Source organism: Orycteropus afer, unplaced genomic scaffold (genome assembly GCF_000298275.1).
Source record: "Orycteropus afer afer isolate SDZICR_OR568_19922 unplaced genomic scaffold, OryAfe1.0 scaffold00142, whole genome shotgun sequence".
Classification (NCBI taxonomy): domain Eukaryota; kingdom Metazoa; phylum Chordata; class Mammalia; order Tubulidentata; family Orycteropodidae; genus Orycteropus; species Orycteropus afer.
The window spans coordinates 1,887,168-1,897,569 of NW_006921729.1; the positions used below are offsets into that span (position 1 = coordinate 1,887,168).

The 10,402-nt window shown below is 35.5% G+C and overlaps 1 protein-coding gene across 1 annotated transcript in view; it reads left to right on the forward strand.

Moving 5' to 3' along the window:
- The window catches only part of GOLGA4 (golgin A4), a 177,090-nt gene that overhangs the window by 112,758 nt on the left and 53,930 nt on the right, over positions 1 to 10,402 (forward strand). Inside the window, exon 13 of the mRNA XM_042781636.1 lies at positions 5,717 to 5,895. Coding sequence (XP_042637570.1) covers positions 5,717 to 5,895 — 179 coding nt within the window. The remainder of the gene's footprint in view (positions 1 to 5,716; positions 5,896 to 10,402) is intronic.

Sequence of the window (10,402 nt, forward strand, 5' to 3'; positions counted from 1 at the left end):
ACTTTTTTTAAAATTATGATTTGGCTGAAAGTTTACAGAGCAAATTCACTTTCCATTTAGCAGTTCACATACACTTTGTCTCATGACATTCACTACAATTTACCACAATGCAACAGCTCCCCTCTCACTGATTTTCTAATAAAATACTGTTACCTCTTCCCTGTGCCCTTCCCTCCATACACTCCTGCCCTCTGAGCTGTCTCCCTGTGCATAAGCAGCCCTTCTTTCTCCCATGAGTGTTCTCTCCAAGGAGAAGAACACATTTCTTAACTATAGAATCATATTTTCAATTTAATTACATATACTTGGCTTTAACCTAATTTTTTCAAGATTAGCCTGTTTCAAGGCATTTGATAGAAAATTTTTGTGGTTAATGTAAGGAGTGAAAATTTGGGTATATCTGTAAATTTTTTAAAGGTCAAAGCTTGGTGATTTTATAAAATGATTCCTATTACTTTGGAAAATGACTTAAAAATTACAGTTCCCTTACAAACTTACAAATTTAACAAATTGTTAAATTTCTGAAGGCCTTAATTTATACATAAGTATTGCACTACCTGGTTTATGCCACTAGATGGTATCATTTTGTTTTCATATATGAAAACCAGTGGTTTTCAAAGGTTTGGTCACAGGGACCTCTCTACACTCTTAAAATTTATTGTAGACTCAAAGAGCTGTTACTTATGTGAATTATATGTATTGATCTTTGTTATATTAGAAATTTAAAAAAAGTTTTAAAATAATTTGTTTAATTCATTTAAAATAGCAATCATAAGCTCATTACATGTTAGCATCAATAACATTTTTATGAAAACTCCTATATTTTCCCAAACAAAGAAAATGTAATAAAGGTACCATTGTTTCAGACTTTTGCATATCTCATTGTTTGATGTAATGAAGCAGCTGGATTCTTGTGCCTGCTTCTACATTCAGTCTATTGTGATGTGGTATTTTGCTTGAAATACATGAAGAGTATCTCACCTCACACAGATATGTATTTGGAAAAGGGAGGACCTGACAGAGCCTCTGTAAGAGTTTCAGGATTCCCAGGATGTTTGGACCATACTTTGAGAATTGCTTTAGACTTTTATTAACAAAAGAGGTTTGATTGGATGGGAATTCTAACAAACAAACTTCATTTGTTGTTTTCTTCTGTTGATTTGCATTTCCTTCATTTTGTAGTACTATGTTTCTAGGAGCTCTGGTAGTGTAGTGCCTAAGGCACTTGACTGCTAACCAGAAGGCTAGCAGTTCAAACCCACTCCTCGGAAGGCGGATGGGACAATCTACTTCCATAATGATACTGCCTCGGAAACCCAAGGAGGGGTTGCTATGAGTCGGGTACAACTCGACGGCACAAAACAACAACAACAACCATGTTTCTAGCAGCTTTTTTGCTGGCATAAAGACATAGGTACTGGTTTACTAATTCATTCTCAGTGTCATTAATCAGCTTCTTAGGATCAGCAGTTAGTCTAGAGGTCAGTATCCTTTTTTATTCTCTGTAGTGGGGTAGAAGTGGGTTTTCTTAGTCCAATAGTAATAGAGTATTCTCTGAATCAGTGCAACAAAACATATCCTATGTGGAACCTCACAATTCTGGCATCTTTTATGATTGGTAAGGACACGGAGATTGAGGAGGGGAAAAGTGGTGGGGTGGTAAAAGTAAATGCCACATTCTCTCTAGCTTTTACCTAAGCATTGGTTCTTTTACTCTGTCTCCCCTTCTTATTACACCAGCTGTCTTTTCATGAAGCATTTTTCACGTGATATCTAATGTATGCTTGGCAGATGATAAACATCCAATAAATATTTGATGAATAGATGGTTTGACTGTTGAGCTATAGATTGCCACATTTGTTATTTAAGTTTTATAGTGAGAATTTGTCCATTTTATAATTTCTGTGGATATGAGTGAACCTTATCTGATGTAAAAAATGAGGAAGTACAAAACAGACCTGCCCCGTGTTTTACTTAACTTAAAGGTCAAGGATCATTAAAGTTTTGGCTAGAAATATTTTCAAAGTGGGTTTTTTTTTTCCTCTTTTAAATAAAAATTGCCTGAGATACATTGGATTTTGCTTTGGAAGAACACATATGTTCTTGCAACATGCGGCAGCAGTTCGCAATTCATGCTTCTTAGCCTTCCTGTTGATGTATGTTGTGTCCATGAATTCTTGCATGTTGGCAGAAGACTTGTAAGTTGTGGCTGATGCATGCTTTCTCGCCTCACCCCCATATCCCCCACACTTATCCTCTGTTGGTAATTGAAAGATAAATTATGCCAACATCCAGAAGATCTTTAATATTTGCATTAAAATCCTAGCATAATGTCACTTTGGAAAGAATAGGAAATTCACTTTCAGAATAGTGCAGGCTATGAACACTACTGTGCTTGGTGATTTCAAGATCAGAAGGTGAGTTGTTTTTGATTAGTCAGTAAACTCAGTATATTCTCCTTAAACATTGAAATGAGACTGTGACTGTTGGGGGGAGATTTCCTATAAGGAAGTGATTTTGTTTATAGTACAGTTTAGAACCCAAAATGTGTTTGAGATGATTTTCTACATGTGAATATGTGCAGTTGTTTTGATGTTGTTTCTGGTACTTAAACTTTCCTTAAAGCAGGATGGAGGTGGGAAGCAGTGAGATTTTGTATGTCTGTCAGAGGTATATTTCATCTTGTTGAGTTAGAAGCCATCAGTAATTGATCAGTTCAGAAATTCTGGGGTAGTAAGATATATTACCGCTCAACTAATCTTGATCCATGTCAGAATTCTTAGTTTTTAAAAATGTTGCAAGGTAAGGACTGCTCCTTAAACCCAACTTGAAAAGTCTACCATCAAGCCTATGTATTTAAGTTGATTTTATCATCTGAGGGAAAATTTGGATTTCTCAGTTATAATTGCATTTGAATGAAGATGCTGAATTAAAAGATCTCAAAGATTTCTTTTTAGATGAATAGCTACATGGTTCTCTGACATGATAACAGAAAGTAAGAGAGAAAAATTCTATTCTGGTGAAAAGAACTGTGGAACAGAGCTACCCTACTTTAATAATATGTGATGGATACAAGTGAATTAGGAAATTAGCATATAATATAATTTTTTAATTTATTGAATGTGGTTAAAAGTTTATGGTACTGAAAAATGATATCTAAACAGGAACGTTGTAGCATGGATTCCTCTTTCAATTTGAAAAAGTAAGGACACTACATTTATGCTATGCCAGATTTTGGAATTTAAAAAATGGAAACAAAGAAAATACATTGGTATTGACTATATCTCATTTTGCTTTATCTTGTTTACTTGACCAAAGTTTTAAATTTACACTCCGTTTTGTTGGAAGAGTATCAAAATCATCTTCAAGCTCTCCAAAGCCTGATTTAGATATTTCTGTGAAATGCTTAAAAGTGCTAAAACACAATTTCACATGCTGAGTAACAACAGTAATGAAAAGATTCTGATGGCATTCAAACATTTAAAAATATCCTGAAATACCAAACTCACTGCCATCGAGTATGATCCGATTCATAGTGACCCCTCCTTGGGTTTCTGAGGCAGTATCACTACAGAAGTAGATTGCCCAACCTTCCTTCCGAGTAGTGGCTTGTGGGTTTGAACCGCCAGCCTTCTGGTTAGCAGTCAAATGCCTTAGGCACTATGCTACCAGAGTTCCCTTTAAAAATATAGCCCTTTCTTTTTCCATTTTTTCTTTCCCAGATTTAAACATTCAACACAAGCTAAGTAGTGAGCATTCTGTTACATAATCTCTTTTCCTTGATTAGTCACTTTATTTGACTAATTATTTTTTTAAGATGGGAAACTAATTTATTCTTAGTAGCTGGAGTTCATTACTTCTGTTTGCTTGATACTGGAATTTATAGTAAAAGAATGTCCAAATGAAACAAAACATTTCCTTTAAATGTTTTATTTTCCAAAATATTTATATCTAAGAATTATCTTCTTGGCATTTTCCAGCAATACCAGTAGTGTCAGAGTAAGAGTCTTAAAAATAATTTCAGCTAAGTAGTGATATTCCTTTGAAATTTAGACTTATCGTTTGAGCATCAGTTTTATACTTTGGTCATATAAAATTAATAAATTGGATAGCCTTTTAAATATCAAAGATACTCAATTTTTTTTTTTAATGTTGAGGGAAAGTAAATTGTGTTTCGCAGTCTTTACCAGAATTCAGCCCTTCTCTTGCCTTTTTATGTACCTAATGAAATTTGCCGTTAAGAAAATGCTTCAGAACAGATGTTTGCAATTTCTGTACCTAAACCACTGTCTGCTAAGCCAAGTTGTGGTTAATAAAAGCCTTTTTTCTGAGATGCCATTGAATGGAGTTCCCACATTTCTTATACTGCTGGGAGTAAAAATACTGCACAGAAGTCAGCTTCATATGGCAGTGAACTGCTTCCCTTGGACATGTTTCTTGATAAGATAAAAACCCACATTGAAAATTTATGCTTAGTTTTTAGTATGTATCTGTGGTATAAAAGGAGCTCTGGTGGTGGCGTGCCTAAGGCATTTGACAGCTAACCAGAAGACTGGCAGTTCAAACCCACCAGCCACTCCTTGGAAGGAAGATTGGGCAATCTACTTCCATGGTGATACCACCTTAGAAACCCAAGGAAGGATCGCTATGAGTCGAATCCAACTCGACACAGTGAATATGGATTTTTTTTTTTTTGGTTATCTGTGGTAAAGGAAAGTCTGAGGTTTCTATTTTGTGAGTACAAGGAATAACTAGGATGCTAATAGTAGTAGGATTTTCACAAGGTATCATTATACTTATAATATGTGTGCATGTGTGTGCATACACATGTGCATATATATGCATATGTGTATACACATACATGTTTATACATGCATACACATGCATATATATGTGTACACATATACATAAACACTTTTTTTGGGGGGTACCACATCACCCAAGTACTATCTAATTTGTTTTGGTGCTAGGTGAGCTACTTGACCTCCTTAAAGACTTCATTCCTCTCACCTAGAGGATAGTTTTTGCAAGGCTTGGATTCTTACTTATTTCATCCAGGACCTCCCTGCTAGTAGTGCCTTTTTATACACTGTTGTATCGGGTAAAGATTTTTTTTCTAGTCAAGTGAAAACAGCCCTAGTTACAAACTCATCCAAGTAGTAGTTTTCATTTTTAAATACATGGTTTGACCAATAAATATTAAAAAACGAACATAAAATACTTGTCTTTTATTGTATGATTAAGAGATTTAAAAAAAAAGTACCAAATAATTTTTCAATCTTTAAATATGTTCTATATATAATATACATTATTATTATGACTATGTTAGTATTGCCTAATTATTAATAATGGATAAGTTCTAAGAACTGTATAGCAATAAAATAAAATTATACAGTACAGAAATAGGGACAAGTTTTCATTTATTTGAATTTGCTATTTTCAAAGGAGCTGGCTAGTAATTTAATATATTTTTTTAAACTTCTGAGCTTAGGTTCATAAAGCAGTCTTAAAATCCAAACCCAGAACTCAATAACAAATTGGTTTTAGTGACTTGGACATTTCTCGTGAACTCAGAAATATATCTTAACGCCACGACCAGAGTTTTTTTTAACTTGTCCCGGTACTGCTTCTCTTTGTTCCCATACCTGGAATGTAAAACACTTAGTCCAGTGATAGTATTTCTTGTGATACTTGTCTTCTACTGTTTTCATTATAGCTTTTGAGGAACTTGAAAAAGCATTGAGTACAGCCCAAAAAACAGAAGAAGCACGCAGAAAAATGAAGGCCGAAATGGATGAACAAATTAAAGCTATTGAGAAGACAAGTGAGGAGGAGCGCATCAGTCTGCAACAGGAATTAAGTCGAGTGAAACAGGAGGTTGTGGATATAATGAAAGTAAGAATAATTCTAGACTGAAATGGACTGTAACAATTTTTAAACTTAATTTTGATGTTTACCCCATCATCTTTGATTGTAGAGAAGAGTTCATTGTATTTTAGACCATGATGTTCAGGATATAGGAAAAAAGCAGTTTGGTGGAGAAATGAATTTAATGCTTAGATAATTTTTGGGTCCAGCTTTGCTTTCTGTCTAATGGGCCACATTATAAACTGAGATGTGCTTTCATTGTTTTGTAGCTTCTGCTCTAGGTCCTTAAAGGTAAGCTGCTTATTTAGCTGCTTCAGCAGGTATCCTCTGCAGAACCTGACCGAGTAGACAGTGACCTAATAGGTGTTTGAGGGAATGCAAGAGGGAGTGAATGAGGGGCTAGGTTGGCCCTCTCTAATTGTTTTAAAGGCTCATTATTATTACTTAGTGCTCTGGTTATTCTTCAAAGTACATAAAGACCTCAATTTCAAAATTAGATCTTGATAAAGTTTCTTTTAAAAGGCAGTAAATTAAAAAAAATTCTATAGATTTTCATTTTTTAGAAATGTGAACATGCCATTTTCAGGAACCATCCTTGCCCTCATCTCTCTTCTACATCTGTTTTTCCTTGCTTTGGTTTTTGCCTGTTTTTCCCCTTGTCATTTTTGCCCTTGTTGGCGCTAAGCCCATTTTATCCTGTTTCTTTACTAACTTCCCACTTATATTCTTGATACTTGATTATGGTCACTAAAGTGGATCAAGATCAATTACAGATTTGAATGCGTGAGGCTTAGACTTCAGAGTTGTAAAGTTTTACTACTCCCTGTAAGATACCTGTGCTTTTATTTATTATCACAGAATAGATATTATATAAATGATTTGATATACATGCAGATATAGTGGGGGATAAATTATATACTCTTTATACATTTTCTTCCTTCTGAACTATAGACAACTTGTATAGTAGAAATTATTTTTGACCAATTATTAGATACACAAGACCTTAATTATAACTGCTTGACTGTATTTTAATTTTTTAAAAAATTAGTCATATATAATAAAGAGTATCACCATGGACTGTAACATAAAGTTAATTAATAAATGATTTTGAAAGATGATAATATGAGCATATGTATAAAAATCAAAATATGAAAACATTACACTATTAAAAATAAGGTTTCCTCTCATTTTCACTCATTAGTTTCCCCAAAGAAAACCACTGTTTTCTCTTTTAATATCCTTTCCAGATATAGTCTCTGCTTGTTGTTGTTAGGTGCCGTTGAGTTGTTTCTGACTCATAGCAACCCCACGCACAGCAGAACGAAACACTGCCCTGTCCGCGCCAGCTCCACGATGCTTGCTATACTTCAGCCCATCGTTGCAGCCACTGTGTCAATCCATCTCGTTGAGGGCCTTCCCCTCTTTCGTCGACCCTCCACCTTACCAAAGCATGATATCATTTTCCAGGGAATGGATCCTTCTTACAGTGGGACCAAAGTAGATGAGAGAAAGTCTATCCATTCTCACTCCCAAGAAGGATTCCAGCTGCACTTCTTCCAGGACCGATTTGTTAGTTCTTTTAGCAGTCCATGGTACTTTCAGCATTCTTTGCCAGCACCACAACTCAAAAGCATCTACTCTTCTTCGATCTTCCTTATTCATTGCCCAGCTCTCACATGCATATGAGGTAATTGAAAATACCATGCCTTGTGTCAGGTGCACCTTAGTCCTCTTCAGCACTTGAAAGAGGTCTTTTGCAGCTGATTTGCCCAGTGTTATATGTTGTCTGATGTCTTGACTGCTGCTTCCATTGGTGTTGATTGTGGAACCAAGTTATATGAAGTCTTTGACAACTTCAGTCTTTTCTCCATTTATTATGATGCTGCTTATTGGTCTCATTGTGAGGATTTTTGTTTTCTTTATATTGAGATGTAATCCGTACTACAGACTGTAGTCTCTTTATCAATAAGTGCTTCAAGTCATCCTCACTCTCAGTAAGCAAAGTTGTGTTGTCAGCGTATCGCAGGTTGTTAATGATTCTTCCTCCAATTCTGATGCCACATTCTTCTTCATGTAGTCCAGCTTCTCAGACTATTTGCTCAGCATACAGATTAAATAAATATGTTGAAAGGATACAACCCTGACACACTCCCTTCTTGATTTTAAACCATGCAGTGTCCCCTTGTTCTGTTTGAACGACAGCCTCCTGGTCTATGTACAGGTTCCTCATTAGTACAGTGAAGTGTTCTGGAATTCCCGTTCTTCTCAATGTTATCCATAATTTGTTGTGATCCACACGATCGAATGCTTTTGCATAGTCAATAAAACACAAGTAAACATCTTTCTGGTATTCTTTGCTTTCAGCCAAGATCCATCTGACATCAGCAATGATATTCCTCATTCTACGTCCTCTTCTGAATCCTGCTTGCGTTTCTGGAAGTTCTCTGTCAATATGCTGCTGCAACTGTTTTTGAATTATCTTCAGTAAGATTTTACTTGGGTACGATATTAATGATATTGTTCAATAATTTCCACCTTCTGTGGGATCACCTTTCTTGGAAATGGGTACAAATATGGATCTCTTCCATTCAGTCAGCCAGGTAGCTGTCTTCCACATCTCCTGGCATAGCTGAGTGAGTGCCTCCAGTGCTGCATCTGTTGAAACATCTTAATGGATATTTCGTCAATTCCTGGAGCCTAGTTTTTTACCACTTCCTTCATTGCAGCTTCGACTTCTTCCTTCAATACCATTGGTTCTTGATCATATACCACCTCCTGAAATGAATGAACATCAGCCAGTTCTTTTTGGTACAGTGACTCTGTATATTCCTTCCATCTTCTTTTAATGTTGCCTGCATCATTCAATATTTTGCCCATAGAATTTTTCAGTATTGTAATTCGAGGCTTGAATTTTTTTCTTCAGTTTTTTCAGCTTGAAAAATGCCAAGCATGTTCTTCCCTTTTGGATTTCTAACTTCCTGGTCTTTGCACATGTCATTATAATCATTGATTTTGTCTTCTTGAGCTGCTCTGTGAAATCTTCTGTTGAGCTCTTTTATCTTGTTATTTCTTCCATTTGCTGTAGCTACTGTCTGTTCAATGGCACATTTCAGAATCTCTTCTGATATCTATTTTGGTCTCTTCTTCCTTTCCTGTCTTTAACGACCTTTTGCTTTCCTTGTGGATAATGTTCTTGATGTCATCCCACAATTCTAGTTTTCAGTCATTGGTGTTCAATTAATCAAATCTATTCTTTAAATGGTCTCTAAATTCAGGAAGGATATATTCAAGGTCATATTTTGGCTGTCATGTACTTGTTTAATTGTCTTCAACTTCAAGTTGAACTTGCATATGAGTAGTTGATGGTGTGTTCCACAGTCAGGTCCTGGCCTTATTTTGTCTGTAGATATTGAGCTTTTCCATCGTCTCTTGCCACAGATGTAGTCTGATTCCTGTGTACTCCATCTGGCAAAGTCCATTGTATAGCCGCCATTTGTGTTGTTGACAAAAGATATTTGCAATGAGTAAGTTGTTGATCTTGAAAAATTCAGGCATGTCATCTCCAATGTTATTTCTTTCACCAAGGCCAAATTTTCCAGCTACTGGTGATTCTTCTTTCCAACTTTTGCAGTCCAGTCTCCAGTAATGGTTAACACATCTTGATTGCATGTTTGGTCAATTTCAGACTGCAGAAGTTGAACAAAATCTTCAATTTCCTCATCTTTAGTTTTGGTGGTGGGTGTGTAAGTTTGAATAATAGTAGTATTAACTGGTCTTCCTTGTAGGTGTATGGATATTGTCCTATCACTGACATCATTGTACTTTAGGACAGATCTTGAAACATCCTTTGTGATGATGAATGGCACACCATTTCCTCTTTAATTTGTCATTCTCAGCATAGTGGATCATATGGTTCAGAATGGCCAAAATGATCCATTTCAGCACACTGATGTCTAGGATATCAATCTTTCTTTATGTGTTCCATTTCATTTTTGACAACTTCCAATTTTCCTAGATTCATATTTCGTACATTCCATGTTCCAGTTACTAATGGATGTTTGCAGCTGTTTCCCTTCAGTTTCTATTGCGCCACGTCAGCAAATGGAGGTCCTGAAAGCTTTGCTCTGCATGTGGTTTTTTATTTTTTATAATCTTCTCTTTAACTTTTGCTTAACACAAAAGATAACATGTTACATCCACTGTTCTATATTTTATTTTTCCACTTAATTTTCTGTGTTGAAGGTTATTTCTTTTTTCACTGATTATGAGTTGACCATTTGTTTTAAAGGCTGTTTGAATGTTCCATAATTCTACTAATGGATGCTTAAGTTCCTTTCATTTTTTTTGCTATTACAAGTTATGATTAAGGAAGATTAAAACTTCCCATCCAAGAACAAAGCTATACTTTATACTTCTGAATTAATAGTACATACCTGGGAAGGTATGGTACAATTAGATTGGTGTAGCCAGGCAGCTTTACCAAAATAAAGTGCCTCCCCTATGAACAGCCTTATTCCCATTTCCTTAATCATAT